The 25,155-nt window shown below is 49.3% G+C and overlaps 1 protein-coding gene across 5 annotated transcripts in view; it reads right to left on the bottom strand.

The window, feature by feature from the left end:
- Positions 1 to 25,155, bottom strand: part of PRRX1 (paired related homeobox 1) — a 78,946-nt gene that overhangs the window by 17,852 nt on the left and 35,939 nt on the right. For all 5 annotated transcript variants that reach the window (XM_047704377.1, XM_047704380.1, XM_047704381.1 and 2 more), the window contains exons 2-3: positions 4,935 to 5,110; positions 603 to 784 (exon numbers count right to left, since the gene is read on the bottom strand). In XM_047704377.1, the coding sequence (XP_047560333.1) occupies positions 603 to 784; positions 4,935 to 5,110 (358 nt within the window). The remainder of the gene's footprint in view (positions 1 to 602; positions 785 to 4,934; positions 5,111 to 25,155) is intronic.

The raw sequence follows: 25,155 nt of genomic DNA, 5'->3' as shown, positions 1-25,155 counted from the left end.
TAGAACAGGAAGGTATTTTGGATCATAAGCCATTCCCACCTGCTAACAAGGGACTGTGGCCATGAGCGTGGTCAGAATGGTTGTGGATGTCCCTTCCTTCCCTCTCTCTCGTTCCTTCCTCCCTTCCTTTTCATTTCCTTCCTTCTTGTCTTTTAATTCAAAATCAGTTTTACCATAACGTTCACCTTTGAGCCTACATTGGAGCCTTACGAGTTAAATTTCTCCTTCAGCGTAATGAAACACATCTATCTTAAATTTGGAAGTGGAGTCAAGTTTTGTTCCTGAATGGTCACACGAGGGACTCTGGGCAAAGCTTAATGATCTTTTCTTTTAGATTCTTCCCCATCTTTGAAACCTTTGCAAGAGTTCCTGAGTCCAAGAGGAGATTGCTGATGGCCCGTCCCTCTCTCTTCTGCCCCAAACCCTGCTCCTGGGGCAACTAGTAATCTCCCGTGAAAATCTGGGGGTGTCAGCAAGTTGAATGTCTCTGAAGAGGTTAACCCAGTAAGAAATGTCAGCCGGCCGCACCAGCAGCTCTGAGCGGGACTGGCCGCTGAGAAACGTGTGGAAGTGGAGCAAGGGAGGGCGGGCCCGCCATTCACCTGTACGGAGAGGCCGTCCCCCAGGAGAGATAATCGGTGGGTCGTGGAGCAGGACGAGGTACGATGGGCTGCTCCACAGCAGTCACGTCCCCTGAGTAGGATTTGAGGAGGGAAGCGTTTTTGTTGGCCAGCATGGCTCTCTCGTTCCTGCGGAATTTGGCTCTTCGGTTCTGAAACCACACCTGGAAGAGTGTCGGGAGGAGAGCAGGGCACAGCAGGGAGAGGGAAACAAAGAAGAAGAGGTTACACGAATCATGCCAACGTCCTGGGCAAGGTTACCCTGTAACACCTCCCCAGGAAGAGACGGGTCAGGTACAGCCTTCTTCCCAGAGCGATACAAAGATGCCACAGTCCTTCCCTGGCGGGCCGCGTGAGCTCACTGCCCTAGTATCAGAGACGATCACGACAGGCCCCTGTGGGGCCTCCATCACCACCCACCCCCCGAAGAGGAGATCCAAGACCAACCCACAAGGCAGCAAAATGTGGTCTATAACCCTTGTAGCTTTGTAATCAAGGAAAAGAGAAAAACCTCATTAGACCATGGAGACTGGCTTTTTTAGAAGTCTTTTTCAAAATTCTCCAAAATGTGAAAATATCATCTGTTTTTGAAATGGTTATTGGACATTTAAAGAAAGTTCTCCGTGTCCAGATCCACTGGTGCCTGCGGCAATGATCTACGAAGCAAGTGGTTTACTGGGATCATGCGAAGAGCACCAGGGCAGGGGCGGGAAGTTACAACGAGAGGACCCACCCCCGCTCACAGCACACCTCTCAGTTATCGAGAGCGGCCAGGGCTAGAAACTTCCGGAAGCACACTGCATTCATTGCTTCTACTGGTCGTGCTCATTCCATATACTGGGTTTTATTTTTTCTGTTTCAGAGTCAAGGAAACAGGTTCGACGAGAGTAAGTAATCTGTTGGCGTTCGCTGGGATCGGAAGCGGCTGCGTTCCTGGGCTCGAGGACGTCTGGCTCATGACCACTCCAGTCGTCCAGAGAGCCACGGAATCGTATGCAGTCATTCACTCATTCGAGAAAGCTTTTGGGGTCCCTGCCGTGTTCCAGAGTCTCTGCTAATTGCCGGGAGTGGGGAGATGAGGCTTATTTTCTGCTCATAAGCAGCTCCCAGTAAAGTAAAAGAAGACAGGCACGTACATTTGACAAACTGCAAAACAAATCTTTTAGGTATAATTAACAGGAAATGCAGGATGAGGCCTGGGAAAAAGCCATCCCGTGGAGTGGAGTGGGACAGCTGCATGGCTCCTGGGAGCACTGTTAGTGTAAAACACCACACGGCTAGTGCCCCGTGGGTCGTGCGGGTGGAAGGGCCGGGCAGAAGTCAGAGAAGGTGACTCTGGCGCTCACTTTCCGGCTCCGCACGCGCCCAGCTCTTGCTGCTCACGGGTCCTTGGCGCTACTATTACCTTGATCGTTTTAAATGTAAATGGAATCTGCTTTCTGTCATCCACGGCTCTCCATTGCTCACCGAATAGAACCGAAACTTCTTACCATAGAACAGAGTCTGCTCAGGAATGAGCTCTTGGTCCACCAACCCAGCCACATCCTGCCTCACACGGGCCTCACGCATGGACCCTCCAGCATTCCAGCTCCCGCCCTGGGCTCGGGACTACCGGATGTGTTCAGTTGTTCCCTCCTCTGGATACTCAACCAAAGGCTCCCTCTGCCTGTGACAGTCCCCCTCTCCGTCCAGGCATCCAACGACTTGCTTTTCAAGATTTGACTTTAATATCACCTTCTTGTGAAGAATCGTAGTGGAAGTGGAAAGAACTTTAAAGTCTAATGGAGTTGGATCAAAACACCGGCCCCGCTGCTTTAAAATGCCGTCATCAGCGCCTCTGATCCTGGGCCTCCGCACCGCACAGAGACACTAATACCCACGGGGCTGTCATGAGAGTTGCACAGAATGGGTGCTTCATTTAAGTGTATTTTTACCCCTTTTCCCGGGGCAGATTTGATCGTCCCTTCCTCTGGTCTATCACGAATTCTCGCGTACTCCTTGAGCGTAGGAATCATCTCCTACGTCAGGACAGTGTGGCGTGCCCATCTACCTTCTCTGTCTCCCACCGACAACACCCTGGAGGAGAGGGCCAGTGTCTTACTCATCCCCAACAAAGTGAAACATTTCCAAGAGTATAATAGGTGCTTGATAGATGTTCGAGGGGGAGAAAAAGAAGAGGAAAAAGAAAGAGGGAAAAAAATGAATTTTTGCAAAAGTGGTAAGATACGGCTTCCATCCAAGAGGATTCACAGACTCGTGTGGAAGTTGGCCCACAAAGGACTCAACGTAACAGTGTCATGTTGTGACGAATGCCATAAAGAAGGCCAAGGGACTGGTGCGGACTGGGGAAAGGGGACTTCCCGGAGGAGGAATAACGTGGGGGAGGAAGAGTTATGTCCGCTCACATCCGAAATGTCCACAGCCCCCAGAGGGATCAGAACAGAGTGGGGTGAGAACGGAGGAAGAGAAAATAGTTCCAGCGTCTAAGAAAGCATTTGTTTGTCACTGTAAGGGGGGCAGGACCGGCTCACGAACTTGGCTCTTCCACATTGAAGAAAGGAAGACTCCGAGCACGGCTCGTCCGGGTGCCCTTCTGTGCCAGTCAAAGTGGCGCTTCAAAGAGCTGCGGGTCTAAAATGACTCACTACACTGCGGCAGGCAAGGCCCGGGGCACAGAAGACGGGGCAGGGGGGTGTGAAAGGAGAGGAAGGGATTGAAGGTGGAAACGCAGAGCGCGTTTGGGGCGCTGCGGTTGGCAGCGAGGGGAAGAGGACGTGGGGAGGACGTGGGAAGGACGTGGGAAGGCAAACCCCGGGCTGTGCTTGGGATGGCAGAACGGAGACGACCCAACTGAGTCTCGTCCCTGCAGATCCCGTGGGTCCCTCTCACCGCAGCAGGGAGGGCCCGCCAGGCAGTGCTGAGGGCCTCGCCCCCACGCGGGCAGGGGTCTAGACAATCTTCCCTGTCGCTGACCTCCTGTCTCCTCCCAGGGAGGCCCTTCAAGGTGAGGCCACCACTTCCCTACAGCGTGGCTCTGGCCAACGTTCTCCTTCCGCTGAAGGGCCCTCCAGGGCCCTCTCCATCGACTCAAGCATCCCTCAAGGGATGCTGCTCCATCTCGCCCCAGTCCTGTCGGTCGAGAGATCTGTCACACGCAGGAAAAAATCCCTCAGGCCCAGACGAGCACAAACTCCAACGACCATTTCCTTGAGCGGACAGGACAGATGGGCCGGATCCGCGCCTGCCCTTGTCAGCCGGCCAGCTCCGGAGGACACCGAGGTCGTCACCTGCGGCCGCGACAGCGACACAGCCAGAGAAGGAGCGCTCGGCCGGACACGCGCCTCACTCCTCATCTCCTCTGGGGCGTGAAAGCCTGAACTGTGTCTGCTTTCAGGTCCCAGCCGAGCCGCTCGGGCTGTGCGACACCGGGGGAGACGCTGGAAACGCTCTGTGCCTCAGTTTCCACATCTGCAAGGTGAGGGGCGCCCGCCACGTCCCTGAACGGGCCTGACGAGTAAACAGACCAGTTCACGTAAAGGCCTTAGAACCGCACTTGGCACAGAGGGTTCCAGAAGTGCTGGTGACGAGGCGATTTTCGTCGTCACTAATCCCAGCCGCGCTATCTCCGTGCAGCCGAGCGGTCACCGCGCGAACGTCGTAGGACGTGCTGCTCCCTGCGCTGTCCCACGCGCCCTGCCTTCCCCCTTCAGAGACACGGAGTCACCCCTAAACAGGCTCCAGGGCAGCTCCTGATGCGCTCGTGTCCGCTCCCAGCAGGGGTCACCCCCCCGCCGTGTCTGCAGCCAAGTGTCCTGCCGGCCTGGACACTCCCGAAAGCAGCCCCAGGAGATGAGACGCGGGGGCAGAGACTCCATCATCTCTGCGGCGCCTCACGCTCACATCGGAAGCTGGGGGTGGGGGTCAAACGCTCGGAAAACGACGCGGTCACCGGATCTGCAGGGCCGGCAGCCGCGGGGCGAGCCCCGAAGCGGGGCATGGTCCGCCCACCTAAGGGCTTGCAGCCGATTTGTAAAAATCCCGCGCGGGATGCCCGGTGGCTCCGTCGGCAAAGCGTCTGCCTTCCACTCGGGCCACCACCCCGGGGCCCTGGGTCGAGTCCACGTGGGGCTGGGCCCCGCGCCCCCCCGCCTCCCGCGCCCCGCTGGTGCCCGCCCTCTCACAAGTCAATGAATAAAGCCTTAAAAATAAATAAAAATGCTACGCCGCCCCCAGAAACAGGGTCTGACGTGCCCCCGGGGGCCCTCCGGAACGGCCGCCGCAGCCCCGCGTGGAAGCGCCGCCGGCCGCGCGTACCTGCACTCGGGCCTCCGTGAGGTTCACGCGGCGCGCCAGGTCCTCCCGCACGAAGGCGTCGGGGTAGTGCGTGCGCTCGAACACGCGCTCCAGCGCCTGCAGCTGGCTGCTGTTGAACGTCGTCCGGTTCCTCCGCTGCTTCCTCTTCTTCTTCTCCTCGGAGTTCAGCGGGTCATCTGCGGCGGGAGAAACCGAGGCTGAGCGGCTGCGGTCACCCTCCGGAGTGTCCACAGGGCGACACCGTGTCCTGCGCTCCCTTCCTTCCTGCACTGTCAGGGCCCAGCGTCCCTCCCACCGTGCGCAGCGGCGCGCACCGGGGCCCTTGGGTTCAGGCGCCGGCGAGCCCGGCGGTCCTGACGTCTGCGCCGCCTGCAAACCCGGGACGGGACCGGGACCAGCCCCAACCGACAGGGAGACCGCGCGCGCTCCTGGACGCCGGCTCTGCCCCAGACGGCCGGGGACACCTCCCTGCTGCCCCGTTCTCCGGGCTCCTGCGGAGATGCGGGAGGAGAGAACCTTGCCGGGGGCCTTAGTTGTCTTAGGTTGTCTTGTGATCTTCAGTACAGTTTCCCACCAAGGAAGTCAGCAACTCTCTGGTTCCTGCTCGTCAACGTACCCACTAGACCCGAGCGCAGAGGGGCGCCTGGGTGGCTCAGTGGGTTAAGCCTCTGCCTTCGGCTCAGGTCATGATCTCAGGGTCCTGGGATCGAGCCCCGCATCGGGCTCTCTGCTCAGCGGGGAGCCTGCTTCCCCCGCCCATCGCCAACCCCCTGCCTCTCTACCTACTTGTGATCTCGGCCTCTCTCTGTCAAATAAATAAATAAAATCTTTAAACAAACAAAAAACCACGAATGCAGAGTGAGTCAAACTGGTGAGCAGGATTCCCGTTTCCCCACGCGTTCTCCAGGGGACACCGAGTCATTCCTAACTCATGTGCTGGAGGCTCCATCCTCTTCTAAGGGCAGCGCCAAAGCCTCCGCCCAGATCAGGGAGGCGCCCCCACACCGCCCCCGAGCCAGCTCAGGCCTGGGGCTCACCGGATGAGAACCCCGCAGGGGGTTCAAGATCTCTGAAACAGTCTCACCCAGGACCTTTGGGGAATCATGACCCCAAGTTTTCACCTGTTTTCCTGTCGGTTCCCCCAAACACACCTTGGCAAGCGGCTCACCCAGCCCGCGCATGGGGTGACAGGGTGGCGGGCTGGGCACCCCTGCCCGAGCCGGCACCGACAGGAACCATGGATTCGGGAAGCTGAGCCAACACCAGCGAGCCGCCCGGGAGGCCGGGCCACCTGCCGAGGGCACGCCGCGCCCAGAGATGTCCAACGCAGGGGTGCGGGGGCCGAGACACGTGCTCCGCTGGAGGAGTTGGACTTAACACTTCCGCGGCCCTCCCCGCCGACTCCCAGCCTGGCCGGGGACAGACGGAGAGAAGAGCTTGGCCCCAGCTCCACACGCTTCAGAGAGGAGCTCCTGGGCCTTTTCCCACCACTTGACGTCTCCTGATCCTCTGGCCAGAGACACACAACACACTCAAGAAAGCGCCGGCTCAGTCGCTGAAGCCTCAACTCCTGATCTCAGCTCTGGTCTTGATCTCAGGAACATGAGTTCAAGCCCTGCACTGGGCTGCCAGCCGGGCCAGAGCCTACTTACAAAATAAATAAGTAGAAGCAACCAGCGTGAATCCGGATCCTCAAGAGAAGTGATACCTGCCTGAGCTGTGATATTATTCTTGTCACAAACTGAGGGCACGATCTACATTTGGGTGTGGATCCGAGGTGTAGCTTATATCCAGGAGCCCCCAGCCCAGAGCCCTCAGTGCCTGACAACTGAGGCCTCCAAGTGGTTTTGCTCAGGGACCCCTTCTCCTGCGGGCGGAGCGGAGACCGCATGTTTCCTCGGGATGTCTCAAGCACCCGGTGAGAGCAGGTGCTTGTTGAACATGAAATGTCCTTGTCTTTTGGGGTTTCTGCTGAAAAACCCAGATATTCCCAATTCCATTCCCCCGGCTAAGAAGGACTGACCCTTACTCCTTCTGTTTTAGGGTCGTGTTCACAGTCCACCACCTCCCTGACTTTGTTCCCTCTATGGTATCTCCTCCAGGAGCCTTGCGCCAAAGAAGCTGCTGTGACACTTTCGGTAAGAATGTCATTTCCGCAGCCTCCTGACACGGGAGCCAGTTGAACTAGCGCCATTTCGGGGACCAATCGAGGCCTGGAACATTCCAGCCCACAGCCTGATTGTACCACTGTTCACCTAGCAGCAGAACCAGCCACAGACACAGCCACACTAGAACCAAAGCCTGGGTCGGACAGCGCTCAGCAGGGGCCTTACCTCTGTGTTCTCCTTCGTATTTAAGTATTTGGAAGCTTTCCTGTGGTTTCCATTCTCTTTCCCCAGAGTCTTTCTGTCTACGGCCTTATCTGTCTTGTACTTCAGTCTCTCTAGGTCATCCGGGCCTTTTTGACAGCAGCACAACGTGCCTTTCGTGCTCCTCTCAAACAGGGCTCGGGAAAAACCTGCAGATTCCATCCTGCCCAGGACTGAGACCGATCAGACAGACCCTGGACGATTACGTTTATTCACATGAAGGAAACCCCTTATTAAGCCAATCCTACGATTTGTTTGTTTCCCTCAAAGAGAACTTTCTCTGATAGAGCCACAAATTCTAAATTCTTTATGCTGTTTTATGAGCCTTTTCTTTTAGTGCTGCCAAACCGTGATCAAGAACAAGAATATTTTATGTTTTGTTCTTAGCCCTACAACCTGCTACATCATCTCTTGGTAGTTCTTTGAGACCTTCCACCGTTCGCTCAAATTCCACCGACTGTCCACCAGAAACCACCAGCTCCCCTGACGTGGGAGGAAGGGAAATGGAGAATTATAGTTTATGACACAGAATAAATAGCTATGATGACCTGAAACGAGGCCAGCAGAAGTTTCCCAGTGAATGTTCTTGTTGTTTTTAACAAATGAAAACACCAGTCCGGATCATGCTGAAGGTGAGAAAAGACACAAATAACAGGGGTCCGAGGAGCCTGGATCTGGCAAACGTCCTCCCTAGCGCCGGCGTAACGGAACGAGACGATGAGTCGGCAACAGGGGCAGCTCGAGCGGCAGCCCATGGACTCGGCTGTCTTTGCTCGCCAGCCACAAGCTGTTTTCCTCCAAGAACACAGAAGACGGGACCCAACCCAGCCCCCTGGGCGGCCGGAGAAGAGAGGTGCACGTCGCAGAGCTTTACAAAGGCCTCATTCGCAGCGCCTGTGAGAAGCCCTTTTTCGCAGATTCTGGATGCGGGCTGAGGGAGGGGAGAAGGTCGTGTGTGTGTTGTTGGAGGGGGTCGTCTTTCCTGTAAAACCAGTCACGGTGCAGGTCGATTTTAACACACGCTGCCCAAGGACACGGGTGTCGAACTGGCTGTCGGGGGCGTCGCAGGAGTTCTGGAGTTCTTGGGGTTCTGGAGTGGGCGGGACGCAGCGAGCTGCGGGATAACCACAGAGGGCGCGGGTGCGACTTTATCAGTCGTAGCATTTCTGATGCGAGGTGTTTGTGGTTTTTATGAACGATTATGTATTTTTACGTGTGTTGTGGATGACTGAGTAAATTGCCAGTTTCGGCCACGATTTCTAATAAAAAAAAAAAAAAAGCAAAATGGCCCTGTGAGCAGGTGTACTTTCACGTGGAATCATGAGTCATAGAACACTGGCACCACAGGAAGCCAAAGAAGTTGTCTGCTTCCACCCTCTTATTTTATAGAGGAGGGAAAGGAAGGCTCGAAGAAGGAAGTGAGAATTCCCGCAAATCACGACACCGGTGTGCCTGAGCCGGAGCTGGAAGCCTGCCCTGCTAAGGCCGCTGCGGCCTCAAGGGCAAGTGACCGCGGTCACTCGCATGAAGCATCAGAAAAACAGAGGAAACCATGACCCTGGGAAAATGTTATAGGAAATGCAGGCTTTTCCACATGAATTCTACAAAGAGGGTCTGAGATAGAGGGTGTATCACGCGTGTATCACGCGTGTATCACACGTGTCATTCCTACCAGACGAGTCACAGAACTGTCAACTCTCTCATCTGGAAGAGCGACTTTGATCCAGATGTTCTCAAAGTTTCTTTTCCCGTGGCCTCCACTCCTCTCCGCTTCATCAATTAAACATGAGCAGTTTTTTACGAAGTAGCAAACCCCATTTTCCATCTTCCCTCTGCATCCTTATTAGCCCTTCACTCGTTCATTTCAGGACACAGTTCAAAACCTGTTTTGTATGATGCATCCCAATGTGACCTCCTCTAAGACTCTGGGATAATTTCCATTCATACTGATCTCTCCATTCTCTTAATCCCTACATATATTTTAGTGTGTAATCAAATGCTTAAAAAAATGATGGTTCAGTTCTGTCAGAGTCAATCTTATTCACCTCTGTGCGCTCCTATATTCCTGTGGAAATGACTGAGGGTCTCTTGATAAATGATGAGACAATAAAATCTTGAAACAGTCATGGTAGTGTTGTGGCATAAATGCAGTCCCAGAAACTTAGAACTCTGGTGATTCACCTGAAGTTTTGAAGGCTGAATAATTTCTGAATTCCCAATTATTCTTTTTAACAGTCCCTAGCAAATAACTAGGTTAACAGTATCTTTTGTTTCTGGATAACTTTACCCGTGGAGGACAGAACCTTCATCATCTCTTCTTCAGACAGGTTAGTAGAGATGGGAGGAGCTGTGTGGTTCTGATTCCTTTGTAAATTAAGAAATTAGTCCTTATTTTTATTCCGTAGTAGAAAAGAGGCTCCAAGACAAAGGAAGGGTTCAAACAAGGAGAAACACTGGTGAGAATGAGATGTTAAAGGAACGACCCTTGTGATGGATGCGGATGAGAACACATGGGACCGTCGCTCCCGAGTCCTCAGTGGGAGGCCCCGTGCGCTCAAGTACAAGTTAAAGGGAGCAACAGCTCTGTGCGTCCCCAGGGCTGGAATCAAGGGGACCCCACATCTAGCTGCCAAAGCTGCCCTGAAGGCTGGGTGGGGAAGCTGACATGAGGAGGGCGGTCCTCTGACAGGGGACCGGGTGGCACGGGCGACCCCAGCTCCCGAAGGCCTCGCACTCACCAGGCGGCTTCCCTTAACTCCCAAAGACCCCGGCCCTCTTCTGCTCTGCATCTGGTGGGAGAAGCCTTGGAAATTCCAAATAGGTCAGCCAAATGTAATTTAAAGGTACAGCAAAAACATATTTTAGGAATAAAATCTGAAGAAAAATGTGTTTCGTATGCCTGAGTCACATCAATTTGGAAAGAAATCTGATGCAAGAAGATAAAACGCCAGCTTCAGTAGCAGAGACCAACCACCACATCAAAGCCTGCCTTCTTCCTTTTGGTCGAAAACATGGCAGGCGAGCGGATCTACAGAGCAGCCCGCTGATCATTTTATGGGCATTGAAGAATGTTTTCAAAGGAACTTACATTGCACAACATCTACTTACTTTAATGGGATTTGTGTGGTTCGGGCCCTGCAACCTTTGGAAAATTGAAGGGAAGTGTAATTGCAAAAGCCACTAAAAACAGCTTCGCTTTTCTTGCAAGGCCTATGAAAAGCAGCGAGATACAGCTGTGGCGTTCCCTTGAGTTTCTTTGGTTACACTAAGCTCCGATTGCAATTAGGACTGTGTCCTTTTAGTATGTGCCCGATAAATGGCACAGGGGTCATTTCACTGGGATGACTGTTGCAGTGTAGACCAAGCCTAGCGCATCACGAAGACCAAAGCCAAGTTTAACGGTGCACCCACGCCTTGTCAACAGCACAGCCGAGCTCCTCCACCACGGAGTCCCGGCAGCTCTCAGGACCGACCGGGTCTCTGCCGACGCGGAGGCCGGCTGTGGGGCAGCGCTGGTCACATTGCAGCTGCCGGACCTTGAACTTCGCGTCATGGTCCTTGACGTGCAAATTTCTTTCTTTACGGTCAACTTGGCAAATAACACTATTTATTTTTAGTCAAGTGTCAGTCCTAAGCCTTAGAAGATAGCATGAAAACACCTCAGATGTAATTTTGGGGACATACATCCTTTGGAGAATAAAATGCTCTTAAAAGTGTACAATATTATTTGTAATAGTTTTGCCCCCAAAGCTGAGCCAGTCGCTCTGTGTAAAGCTACCGTGGTTTCACGTGGAGACAGCTCAGAGTTCAGCGCTCAGCACGGCGGACGCTCCTTCGGAAGACAGAAGCCTGCAGGGCCCGAGGTGTCCTCGCGCGACCTGTGCTGCTATTGACGGTCTCACGGGTTCGCTCGCACCTCTCCAGGCCACAGCCTTTCCCAGAGAGCCTCGACTCCGGATCACCTCATCTACTTTAACTCTCTTAGGATGTTTTTCTGAAAGGATTCCTGACCGGAACCCCGAGGAGAGCTGATGTAAAGCCTCCCCAAGCAGCCCCATGCCGGAACCCTGGCTCTCTCCTGGGACTCGATGCATCATTTCCCCCATGCTGGGACCTGCAATGTGACTCTAAGTCTACTTGACTGTAACCTCGGAGTACGACATGTATGTTTGCATCCAGTGCTCAGTAAACACGGACGGAGGATCAGATGTAAAACACTCATGTACCGGAATTATTACGGGACTTCAATTACCCAACAAACACGTTCTCTTGTATGAAAAATAAAATAAAATCCTGGCTTCAGATATGTAACCTACTCCCAATTTCTTTACAGATGAATTAGTTATTTACCTACTTTCAAGTCATTTCTACATGTCAAAAAACAAAACAAAACAAACAAAAAAACCGGAAAATGAGAGTCTTTCCATCTGCGCCAACTGAACAGCCATTGGGAAGGGGGCACGGCGGGGGGGAGAATGCAAGGTGAACCGGCTTGGGAACCGAGACGACCTGTGCTCTCCCACAGGCCCAGCTACTTACTGACTGCGTGGCCTTAGATAAGCCACCTTCCTTCTCTGAGCCTCAGTTTACAAAACAGTAAAAGGGAGGTAAGACGACCTGCTTTCTCTGGTCACTGGACAGTGTGATGCGCACGCGGCGGGCACGCGGTCTGGCACACGGGAGGCACAGGGCAAGGGCAGGCTTCACGGCGACCGCCGCTGTCACGGTTTCTCCTCAGAGACAGACTGACTGCTCAAAGCCACTGCTGTTGTTTCTTTTTTTCCTTCTGTTCACTGTTTGTTGGTATTTAATCGGGAAGATTTCTATCACAGCAAAACTGCAGAGAAAGTGAGAAAACCACCCACATATGTGACGCGGCTTCGTTGGTCTGATTTTGGCTACTGGACCACGGAGTGAGATCTATGGAGCTTGACAAACGAACAAAAGCTTTAAGAGTCAAGATCTGAGATGTGGTGGTTGATCCAAAATTGCACCACAGAAGTCATGCACAGACATTTGTCTGAAAAGCCCCATTTGGGACATTCTTTCTGCTAGTCAACTCCTGGCTTTCTAACAAGACAATTTTCCTTTCTCAATTCAGATTCTGGGGAAACGTTCAGAAAGCAGGCAGATTCTACACTCAAAGACAGGTAAGCCACGGGCACTTTTAACAAGTAATCTCATTAGAAATGAATTAGAAAGGAAAAAAAAAAGACAGGAAACAGGAAGAAGGCCAAGGGCTAAAGCCAGGCTATGAAAATTCAGTGATTTCCCAGCCTGTGTGCCTTGGGTCGACTAATTTGGTTGCCACATGTCTAAAAACACAAATCTTGGGTCATATTACTCAATATTTATTCAGTGATTTTTTTTTTCCCCTAAATATCTGAGCCCTTTGGTAAATGCCAATGGGATAAGAAGAAAACCAAGAAAGGCAAAGTTCTGGGAAAAGAGTGAGTTCTGACTGAGATTTTAAGAGCTTTCTAAACTTGCCATATTCCAGGTGTGTGGTCCCCACGAAAACCCTGGTATTCGAGCAGGATTACCGAGCTCTAGATGAACCATAAGGCCCTGTCTTCTGCTGATGGCCGTTCTCCTTTGTAGTAAGACTGTCGTCACTTTGAAAGAGACACAACATCAATCTTGACATTAGCCGCAGAAATGGGTGTCTTCATGGGAGGTAACCACTCTGAGTCGTATTTTTTAATGATTCATTTTCTGGGGGGAGAGGAGTAATAAATTTTAATGTTCTAATGAAAAATCTGGGGAAAAAACAGATTTTAAAAAAAGCACAGTTGAAAGCAGAGAGCAGCGGAGACACACGTGCAGTTAATGACGAAGCTCGGGCCCTGGAAGAACCGCGGTGATGGAACAAGACTCTTCACTGGAGAAAAGACAATTGAGAGGCTGTCGTGGGGCATTTAAAAACCCGAGAAGAGAGACATGACTTCACTTCCTTAACTTTTTCATCTCAAGTTGCTTTTCTCTTCTTTCTTTCCTTCTTCTTTCATCTCAAGTTTTAACTGTCGGACAAGCAGCCTACAGCACAGAAAGCCACAGGGGACAGGGAATTCACTTCTCACTGCAACAAGAGAAGGAACCAGGGTGATTTTGTGCTGACACCAGACACAGCCAAAGAGGGACCCGTAGAGAACTGCAGCCCCTCACAGCAGTTTTTGTCTTTGACGTTGGACCGCTATGGAGCCCGGACTATGCTAGCGCGGTCAACAGAAGAGGCTTGCTGTTTTCCAATGATGTTAAAGTGGAAGGAAATTAAATTCTGTCTCTCTCTTCTTCCCGGTTCATGTATTTACTTCAGCGAGAGACAGCGTGCCCCCGAGTGGGGGCCGAGGGAGAGGAAGAGAGAGAATCTCCAGCAGACTCCCCGCTGAGCGTGAAGCCTGACTCTGTGCTCTGTTCCGGGACCCCGAGATCAAGGCCTGAGCCAAAGCTGAGAGTCGGACGCTTAACCGACTGGGCCACCCAGAAACCTCTAAAATTCTCTTTTAGGAGTAAGAAGAGCCAAATGTAGACAGCGATTTAAGCTCAGTATTTTGTGGAGGAAGAGGCCGTGCCGTAACATTTCTGCATTTCAATCTTGTCTGTAAAACGGGTTGTAAAATATAAGATAGAAACAACACATGTTTTTAAAAGTGTCACAATCAGGCATACACACTTCTTCTATTTTGTTTTAAATTCTCATGTGGAACAATTGTACAAACGGCTTTGCGGAGGCAATCAGGAGGCTCAGATTCTAATCCAGTTCCCTGGTGGTCTAGTGGTTAGGATTCGGCGCTCTCTCTCTCTAATCCAGCAGGATTACTGGTCAAATTTGTGATGTTGAGCCTCAGCGTCCTTATGGCAAAATCACAAGTTTGGACCCGGTGACTAAGATCTCCTCCAGATCCAGCACTGCAGGTTTGTAGGATTGTTTTGTATTTTCCATAACTAGTCCAACAGAAAACTTTCAACCATAGCTTATTTAAGGCAGTGGCTGAATCTTGTCCTTTTGTGGTTATTGTTGTGTTTTTGGTTTTGCTTCGTTTCGTTTTGTCTTTGTTTGAGAACACCTTTGGCTAGGTGACAGAGTGGATGAGGGCTATTGTTACCCATGCTTGGGAAAAGCCCAGGTGACTGGCCTGTTCCTCCACACCGAGAGCCCCCTACAGGGATCAGTCTCCAAGCTGGAAGCAGCATGACTCTATTTCAAAAGAACTAAGTTCACCTATAGGCACAGTAGAGAGAAAGAGGAAACGGGAAGGTTTCTAAGAGACTTGAAATGAGCAGACAGAAATGAGAATGACCATTTCTCTTCTTTCTCCTACCAGCCTTGACCCCCTGACCATGGGTGAGCTGACAGTGTCTGTATCAACCAGCTTAGGCGAATCCCCAAAGTGAGGTCACTAACGATGGTCACATCAATCCTCAACTTTCACACCTGGTTCATGCATTTGAACACATATTTATTGAGAGCGTGAAGCATGCTGGGCAGAGAGGCACTCGACAAGATACAGAGAACGATCGTACGTGTAGTCCGCCTTCAAGAACTTTATACCTGGTGTGGGGAAAGATGCCACAAGTACTTGGAAAGTGAAGTGACAGTAACGAAAAGATACCCCAGTAGGGGTGGCAGCCGTCAGAGCCAGTAATGGGCCAGGGAGGAGGGCAGAGACAGCGGCATGGGAGGTAGGTCAGAAAACGGTCTGCCAAGGCTTCCTCTGTCTCGCTGAAGTCCAGCATCCCCCTCTCAGCCATGCTGTGACATGTCCCTCCATTCACCCCACTCTAGTTGTGCTGCGGACCGTGGTGGCCTTTTCTTTGTCTTTCCTTTCTGTTCTTCTTTGGCCTTGATTCCACCTGACAACACATCCTAGGCCTTACCTGTAGCCATTGAGTCTTTATCTTGATGGTTCCTTGTCCTCCTCCAAGCCTCAGTCACCTGTCAGCAATCCCAGGGACCTTCTCTGATCACCAGCCAGAAGCAGCCTTCCCCTCATGGTCCTCTGTCCAGCATCTGAACCACCTGCCTTCTAACAACACTTCTGACCAAATGCAATTACGCCCGCTGACCGTCACACTAGAATACGAGCTCCGTGATGAACCTTCTCTGACTTATTAACTGTATATCCCAGCTCCTGGCACACCGAGGCCCTTCTTTGGAATGACAGAATGGATAGGTCAGTGGCGCTGGGTGAGATGCCTATCTGGGGGGCATGTGGGGGGCTCAGTCGGTTAAGCATCTGCCTTCAGCTCCAATCATGATCTTGGGCTCCCTGCTTGTTGGGAGTTGGCTTCTCCCTCTACCTCTCCCCTCCCCTGCTCATGCTCTCTCTCTCTCTCTCTCTCTCAAATAAATAAATAAAATCTAAAAAAGAACAAAGAAAATGCCTATTTGACACACCCTGATCAACTCACATGCAGCCACCAAATCTGACAGCCCCTTCTGGGGTGAGTTTCTGGAAAGCCTTGGCACACAAATTTTCCTGATGAAGGTTTACTGCATTGTTTATAAGACGCGTAAATTCCAGGAGCATGTGTTACGCAGGCTTTTCATGTACTTTCTCTGTGCAAGACTTTGCATCAGTAATTATCTCCCCAAATTAGAAGGCGAGCCTTGAAGGCGGGCGAGCAAAGCCTAGAGAATGGCACCCCGTACTTCGTAGCAGCACCCAACAAATGTTTGGCTTTGATAATGATGACACATAGGGAACTCCTGACCATTTTAGACACGTCCTGGCGCACTCATTTCTATGTGCCAAAAATCATGTTTAGCTTCAGGTTGTATTTTCTTGTAATTAGTCCTTTCTAGTCACTGTGTTTTCTATTCCCTTTCACTGGCAAAGGAGCTTGGGCAAAAGCCGGCGACTTCATTCTCCAGCCTACAGCGACATGACTGCCTGCCAAGCACACCTAAACCTTAATTATATAGTGATTTCCCCTCCAAGGATGTGTGACTCTTTTAACTAGGAAGGAAGCTGATGCACTAAGGTCACATGAGGGGAAAAAAGAGGTTTCAGGCAAAACACTCAAAAATCCATGTGGAATAATCTTATTCTACTGAATCATGTCCCTGTTGTTGAACAGCCCTAAAGAACTCCTTGTCATTAGGTGATTCTGTCCGCCTGGAGTGGAAACCTATGAGTAATCTGTGTGTCACTGTGACTCATGTCATGGCCACCATTTCCAGCTCCCCATCATCTGAGTGTTGGCAGGAAGAAGTCATACCTCAATTCATAACAGGCAGAAGTCAGGATAGAGGAAAGACCTAATAACAAATCTTATTGATTAAAAGAAAAGATAACCAGAGGCACCTGGATGGTTCAGTCAGTTGAGCCTCTGACTCTTGATCTCAGCTCAGGTCTGATCTCAGGGTTGTGAGTTCAAGCCCCACACTGGGCTCCACACTAGGTTTGGAGTCTACTAAAAGAAAGAAGAAAGAAAGGAAGGAAGGAAGGAAGGAAGGAAGGAAGGAAGGAAGGAAAGATGGAGGAAGGGAGGAAGGAAGAAAGAAAGGAAGAAAAAGAAGGGAGGGGGGCACCTGGGTGACTCAGTGGGTTAAGCCTCTGCCTTCAGCTCAGGTCATGATCCCAGGGTCCTGGGATCGAGCCCCGCATCGGGCTCTCTGCTCGGCAGGGAGCCTGCTTCCTTCTCTCTCTCTGCCTGCCTCTCTGCCTACTTGTGATCTCTGTCTGCCAAATAAATAAATAAAAAATCTAAAAAAAAAAAATCTAGTTTAAAAAAAAAAAAGGGAGGGAGTGAGGAAGGAAGAAGAAAGGAAGGAAGAGATACCCAGAAAAGCAGGATAACCAAGGGTAAGAACAATCCACCTAAATGATTCTCTTCTGTGGCATCTGTTCCCAATGTGCCTTCTGGGTCAATGCAGGCGTCCTGCCCTCCACCTCCTTGAGTGATTGATTGATTGATTGATTGATTTCAGATTTCTCCTAGTTTTAGATTTTTTTCAAATTTGTAAATTATTTTCATTAAAGGACTTTGAGAGCAGTATGTTGAAGCAAGAGGAAGGACAGAAGGGGGCAGCCTGGTCTGTCATTCCATGGCAGAGCCATTTCCCAACCACTGATGGAACTTTCGTTGGCAGCTTTCATCCTCTTCTCTACTCCTCTGTGTCTGCAATTCAAATAGCACAGAGTTTAATGACCTGATGACCTTACTCTTAAATAAATAAAGGTATTTATTTTAAATACCTTCAAAATAAAGTATCTTAGGGATAAACTGGAAGATTCTATGAATTTAGGGGACCCTAGAAGACATACCCTAATTAGGAGGGCTGGTGGGGGAAGAGATTTTGGAAAATCAGATTTTACAAACAAAATGTTTGCCATAAATTGGTTAAAGGAAAGTATATATGTGATAGTGGATTTAGGCAAAAGTGGGACATCCTAAACTACATATTGGTGATTTTTTATCTAGCCCAAGCAGGAGTTACTTACAAGGAAATCTGCTTCTGTTTTGCTCTCCAGACACATCTGCAGACCCTTGCTGGGGCTCCTTCAATTTGTTCATTTGGTTACTCCTATACTAAGGTTTTCTAGGGACAGTGATCATACCTCCTTTGACAGCAGCGGGAAACGTCTTCCTTTATTACAGATCTGTTAGTCTGGGGATGATTTATTATGATTCTGATTTTCCTTCCTTGACATTTTAGTTTTAGGACCGGTCCCAGCTCTTCCCAAGACCAACGGGCTCTGGCTTTGCTGGCCACCGTGTGTGCGTGGGGATCAGGTAACACTACATGTTAACCTGACTGGAGGGAGCCCATTCTTCTAATATCAAAGACTTTCTTTAATTTGTCAGAGCCCCACAGCAGATTTGTATAATAGTGATTTTATACCCTTTCTCACATTTTCTACAATTCAATAGTCTTAAAATTTTTTTTCATGAATTTTATCATTAAGACAACTTTATATAACGGGAGAGGGGGAGGCACTCCAGTGGATTAGAAGTCAAACAATGTGGGTTTCATCCTGTCTGTCCCTAAAAAGTCACATGATTCCCCCCCAAGTCCTGCCATCTCAAGAAGGTAGCTTTGCGGGGGGCGCCTGGGTGGTGCATTTGGTGAAGGAGGCGACTCTTGGTCTCAGCTCAGGTCACGATCTCAGGATCTTGAGATCAAGCAGTGAGGCAGGCTCTGCGCTCAGTACCGAGTCTGCTTGAGATTCTCCCCCATCTCCCTCTGCCCGTCCCACTCATGCTCGCTCTCTCTCTCTCTCTCAAATAAATAAATAAATCTTTAAAAAAAAGATAACTTTGCCAAATGCGTTTCCATTTCTATTGCTGTCAAATGGGGCACTGAATTAGACTGTTTCAAATATCTCTTCTGGATTTTAATTTACAAATTCTTCTTCAAATACTTGACCAATGGATATATCTGTACGCTTGCAGAGTAAATAACAATATACTTATTTTTACTTATCTCCATTTTTATAATCTATTAGTTTAACACAGATTAACTACAGTTTATATAATTCTATGGCTACAGACTTCTATAGTCAAATGTGTAATGTTCTTGATGTTTTAAATAACATTACTGGGGATTTTTGTGGATATCAGAGTCATTTCAACACTGTATGGATGCTTATTTTCTTTTAAGTAGTTTTTAAAGAAAATGATCAGATTTGACAGTTATGCAAGCAATCGAGAAGGCAGCAAAGATGAAAAACACTTTTGCAAAGTTTTGGAATTTTAAAATAATTTTACACTGAAAGATTATATATATATATATATATATATATATATATATATATATATATATACATATATATATATATATTTCTCATAAAAAGTCAGTGTGGCTGTGTGTGTGTACGTGGTATATGTGGGTGTCCGTATCGTGGACGTGTGACTCAGCTCAGAAAATCCTGGGTTGAACTATAACAGTGCTATGAACATGAGAACGAGAAGCAGATCCAATGGCCCACAGGGAAAAGGACAAACCTGTGGCATTGTGAAAGGTCTGACCGGTTTGGGCTTTCCGGAGAGCCCACTGAAACTGCAGAGACCTATCGTCATTGCCTAGTCTCACGCCAGCGACGTCTGGTAACTCACTCTGACATATCAGTTTCTAGGTTAGAAGCTCCCAGACAATGGCTCATGGGAGGTCAGTGCCAGCTGGACTCAGCTGCAAGCAAAAAAACCCCAAAACTCCACAGTATCTTAAATAGATATTTCAGATGTTTAAGATTTAAATAAATGCAAGTCGGTGCAGCCACTTTGGAAAACAGTGCGGAAATTCCTCAGAAAGTTGAAAATAGAGCTTCCCTATGACCCTGAAATTGCACTACTGAGTATTTACCCCAAAGATACAGATGGAGTGAACAGAAGGGCCACCTGTACCCCAATGTTCATAGCAGCAATGGCCACAGTCGCCAAACTGTGGAAAGAGCCAAGATGCCCTTCAATGGACGAATGGATAAGGAAAATGTCGTCCATATACACTATGGAGTATGATGCCTCCATCAGAAAGGATGAATACCCAACTTTTGTATCAACATGGACGGGACTGGAAGAGATTATGCTGAGTGAAATAAGTCAAGCAGAGAGAGTCAAGTATCATATGGTTTCACTTATTTGTGGAGCATAAGGAATAACACGGAGGACATTGGGAGATGGGGAAGAGAAGTGAGTTGGGGGAAATCAGAGGGGGAGATGAACCATGAGAGACTGTGGACTCTGAGGAACCTGAGGGTTTTGGAGGGGAGGGGGGGAGGGGAAGGATGAGCCTGGCGGTGGGTATCAAGGAGGGCACGGATTGCATGGAGCACTGGGTGTGGTGTATAAACAATGAATTTTGGAACCACACACACACAAATAAAATAAAAGTTTTTTTAAGAAGCCATGAAATACACTAAAAAAAATTTTTTTTAAATAAAACAAGGCAGACCGTGTACTGCTCAAGTGAAGTCCACTGCCACGGTGTGCCAGTACAAGTACTTTATCAAAGGAGTCACACATGGAGTCAGACATGGAGGAGGAAATGTGGGCCCCCCCCCAAAAAAAAGAGTGAGAGGGCATTAAAGGTAAATTCCTAAGGATACTCTTCTATTAAACTCTGAGAGCTTACAAAGTGACAGCAGCTCACTTGGACCCAAGTAACCTATGAGCCTTTAGAACCATTTGCAGTATCTGTTTCAAAGTCCAGACCAAGCTACTAGGTAAGTTTTATTGGTCCCTCTAGGAAGCAGTTTCATGACAGGGCTGGAAAATAATGTTACAAAGGATCCAGGAACAACAGAATCTAGGCCTGTTTGTTAGATCCAAGTTGATACCTCTTCCAAGAGCAGAACATCCAGAAAAACAATATATTATCCAGACCAAGTGAGAAAGTCCAACATTTAGGGTTAAGAAAAGTTTGGTATATAGTCTACTGGACACAGGATGAAGATCTGTTGATGCAAATCTGTTTAATTTTATTTGTTTCAACAAAGGCTGTCACAAAGGTGAGTTTTGCCAAGATCATCCCTTGTAGGAGCTTAAAACAAAAGACAGGAATGTGTATGTCACTGGCTTTCTGAAGTCTATCCTGCCTCTCAGGGTTCCTTGAAGAACACAGTACGGCCAAGAAGGCATGTTTGCATACGTATGATGCTGTGCAATGACCACCGTGACGGATGACCAATGAACCAATTACATCTCGTGCGCCCTACATAACCTTTGGAGACGACGGATATTTGGAGTGTGTTCCTGTGGCCTCAAGCCAAAAGTTAACCACAGCCTAGAGATTGCTGAGCCTCAGGAAAATAACTGGAAATCTATGCTCCCAGCTCTATTTTCAGTGTCGCTGGAGAATAGAATTCCATTAGAGAAAGACAATGTAATTGTGTTCATAACTTTCGAGCTGAAAGTTTGCATTTCTACGGAGCCTTTCTTCCAAAGATCATAAAACACCTCACAGACGCTATGTCACCTATATTTCAAATCTCTTTTTGGTATAAGAAAAGAGCACAATATAGTTGTAACAAAAAACATTAATAATTTAATAGTGGCTAGCAAAACTAAGCAAAGTAACCTTTAATTTCATATATAGGGGAAACCAACTTCTAGTAACATTCAGAATAAAGAATGATCAGTAGGTGTGTACATTATCTTTAACCTTTAATTAAAATTTTAATTTTGGGTGCCTTGGTGGCACAGGCACTTGGGTGTCTGACTCTTGGTTTTGGCTCAAGTCGTGATCTCAGGGTTGTGGGAATGAGCCCCATGTTGGGCTCCACATTCAGCATGGCATCTGCTTGAGGCTCTCTCTCCCTCTGTCCCTCACACACTCTCTCTCTCTCTCTCTCTCACCCTCTCTCTTTCAAATAAATAATTAAATCTTTAAAATTTTTTAAAAATTTTATCTTACTTTTCTCAGCTTCTCCAGACCAAATTAGTCTCTTTTCTTAACCCTAATTGCACAAAGTGCTTGATTTATACAATTAGCACATTGTTATGCACTGTCTTCTTGTCTTTGTTTTCTATGTGTTTGTCTCAGGAGCTACTAAACGGAGACCCTGGCGTGTACTGGAAATGGCAGTAAGAAGGCAGAGCTCCAAGAGCCAGTCCTGTCTCTGTCACACATAATCTCTCAGCAAACTCCCTCATCCTTCCTAAGCTCCAAGGTTTTTTATTTTGTTTTGTTTTGTTTTGTTTTACTTAACCGTGAAAGAAAATCAAAGTCCAAAATGTCAGAAAGGATTGTAAGTGAGGTTCAAATAAGATGACTTTTCTAAAAATACTAGGCATATAAGTAAGGCATATCATTGTAAACTTTGAAGGCAGTGACAACATTTTGTAACCCTTTACATACATTCTAGGATCTAATGTTGGATAAATATGGCTTCCCAAGTAGGTGCTTAATAAACATTCCTTGATTAACAATCACAGAGTACTCGCTGTTTGCCAGGTTAAGTGCATTATGTGGAATATTCTTTATTGCATCCCAGGGAGGTCATTTAATTATTAGCCCCATGCTGCAGATGAAGAGGCTGAGGCAGAGAGACTCTGGGCAGCCTGACCAACGGCACAGAGCTGGGCTCCCTGACTCCTGCCAGTCCGGCCACAGAGCCCAACTCGGAAACGCTTGGCTCCGCTTGCCTCTCATACAAACAGAGGTCCTGAAAGGATGCAGAGGTTAAGAAATCTGCTTCCTAAACTATTAAAAAGTGGAAGAACTTCTAAGAAGTGGGTAGGAATTTAAGAGAATGTGTTGGGTACAGTTTTAACCCGGAAATTAAAATGGGTAAAGACACCAACTTCTCACTATGGTTGGGTTGCAATCACATGGCTTTTATAAGGGGTGTTCCGCTCAGAGAAAGACTTCTAAGCATTTAATTTGGCAACAAATTGAGAATTGCAGTTACAGCCTGCAAGCTGTCTCTACTCTTCCCCAATCCTCTAGTTACAGACCCTCCCCGAAACCTGGGAGCACAAATCCGATTATGCACAAGGCCAGTGGGAACAGAGGACTGCAGAGCTCTAGTGCCCATCCGTTACGCGCGGCATCATACATCACGAGCTGCCACAACCTCAGCCTTCTGGAATCCCCAAGTTGTCTGAAACATTCTGCGTTTGCCATTTATGGAAGAACCATATTATACTGTCTTTGCCTGAAGTGCTATCGAAATAAAATTTAAAATTTGAGTGTTTACCCTTCTGAGGGTGTTCCTGCGATAGAACTCTGGAAACACGAGAAAACAATTCAGAATTTGGAATCTTCTGATGTAAACCTGGGCAAGCACCTCAATCTAAGGACATGGTTAAGAAATTAGGGAATTAAGTTGGGAAATGCTCTCTTTAGTCCGTTTGTGATGAGCATTACATTGGTTAGCAGAAATGTGGGTCTGCTTTTCCCTCACACACACCTCACACGCATGCCAACTCCCTGGGGGGGAGGGGGGTCTGACAAATGTGTAATTCTTGAGCGAAGCAAGCAGAGCGTTTGGTCTGAGCAGAGCCGGAACGATCAGATGGCCACAAATTAAAATGAGTCCATGCCCAAGGCTTATTTGAGCTTTTAAACCCTGGAACTGAAGTGAAGTTGCAGTGATGAATCGATTTCGATTTGCTACTGCTGTTTGCTTTCTGTTCAAGGCACATCTTTACCACCTGCCTGCTGGCTGGTGGGGACGAGAGGTCAGTGGCCTCCACCCCCCAAGGACCTCACAGGTTAGCAAGAAAAACAGATATATCGACAAGTAAGGTTTTTTTTTTTTAACAAACTAAGTGAAATCATGGCAGCACAGACTGTCCAGCTGTGGCTCAAAGGAGGGAACCCACTGTATCTTCCTACATGAGAAAAGAGACACAGAAAAAGAGGAAGCAAGTGCACGGAGTTTTGAAGGAAAAGTACGCGTTTTGATCAGGGGGTGGGGGGCGGGGCGGGAGTGGTGGGAAGAGTCTGGAACGGACGGGCCGAGCGGCAGGAGCAGTATTACTCATCCCCAGTAGTGGATTTTCTCCTCATCCATTCCTCAGCACGGCGCCGCGTGGGAGCCTGTCATTGTCCTAATTTTAGAGGTTCGCAGAGGCAGGCGCCTGAGAATGCAGGGCTGGTAAGTGATCCGATCTCGGCCCTCCTGGGTCGCCACAGCTGAGCATTTGGGGCCTCCGGGGAGGCAAGAAAGACGAAGCTGTGGGGAAAGCGGAGCCACGTGCCGCCGGGTCTCTCCGGGACGTCTGGGCTTCATTTCCTGGTGCGAGGGACGCAGACGGACTGTTCAGCAGGGAGTGGTGACGAGAATGTTTTGCTCTTCGGCGGCGTCCTGGGAACCGGGTGGAGCTTGGTTTCGGCTGGGCACGAGACGGTCGGCACGAAAGACGTGACCGTCGGGCCGCCAGCGCGTCGTCCGCTCGCCACCTACCCACGGGCATCTACTATCTAATTACCAACGATGCAAAGTACAAATTCAAGACACGACGAAGGTAACTTTTTAGTGCCTGGGAGCGCTCTGGCTTTCCAAGGCGCCCAAAGACGCAGCCGAGAGGCCATGCACCCCCAGGTTAGAAACTTGCGGACACAACCCCCAAAGGCTCTGTCCGGCCTTCCACCTGAGACCTGCTGCACATCCCGGGGTCCCGAAAGCCTCCCTTGAAGCCGCCGGACTCATAAAAAAGGAGTATTTCCAAAAACACAGTATCAGATAGGACAAAAGTTGGCCTTCGGATATTTTAAACTTGCCAAGTCCGCGGGTACATTTAAAATGTAATCACATATGCATCTACCGGTACCTGGAGGCAAACCGGTATTTCTCATTGTGTTTTGCGGTCACTTTGCTTCATTTTTAAAGGCAGATAATCCCGATGCGAGTCTAAGCAAGGCTGCGTCCTTTTGAGCCCACGGGAACCCTTATTTCCCTCTGTGCCGCTCTCCAACCCCTTCGTATATAGGTTTCGCTCGGTCTTGCCGTGGACAGACGCCCTGATCTCCTCCTCCGGAACCACCGCTCCCAGGACGACTCCCCGCGAACCACCGCCGAGATGTGCGCGGGGCAGAGAGAAGGGGCCACGCGGGAGAACGCAAAGAATCCTCCTCATTTCAAGGAACCAAACACGCGCCCTCTGAAAGAGTTCTGTGCAGAATAAGAATTAAAAGTGAAAAAATACACAAAACCTTATTAGTGTTTGCCGGGGAAACTGAAAAGCTTTTTCCACAAGAAAAGTCCTTTCCGGGCAGAAATTGGCCGCCGGCCGCCCGCGCGCCGCCCCGCACGGACCGCGCTCTGCCGGGCAGCCCGGGCCTGACGGACAGACTCGGGGCGCGCTAGCTCGGCAGAGGCCAGTCCGTCCCCCGCACAGAGTATTTGCAACTGGCGTTGGTGAAGCAAGAAATCACTACTTTAAAAGCCCCATTTACCATG

This window comes from Lutra lutra, chromosome 15 (genome assembly GCF_902655055.1).
Source record: "Lutra lutra chromosome 15, mLutLut1.2, whole genome shotgun sequence".
NCBI lineage: Eukaryota > Metazoa > Chordata > Mammalia > Carnivora > Mustelidae > Lutra > Lutra lutra.
Note: the sequence above shows the minus strand (reverse complement) of the source record. Positions and strands in the feature narration are given on the sequence as shown.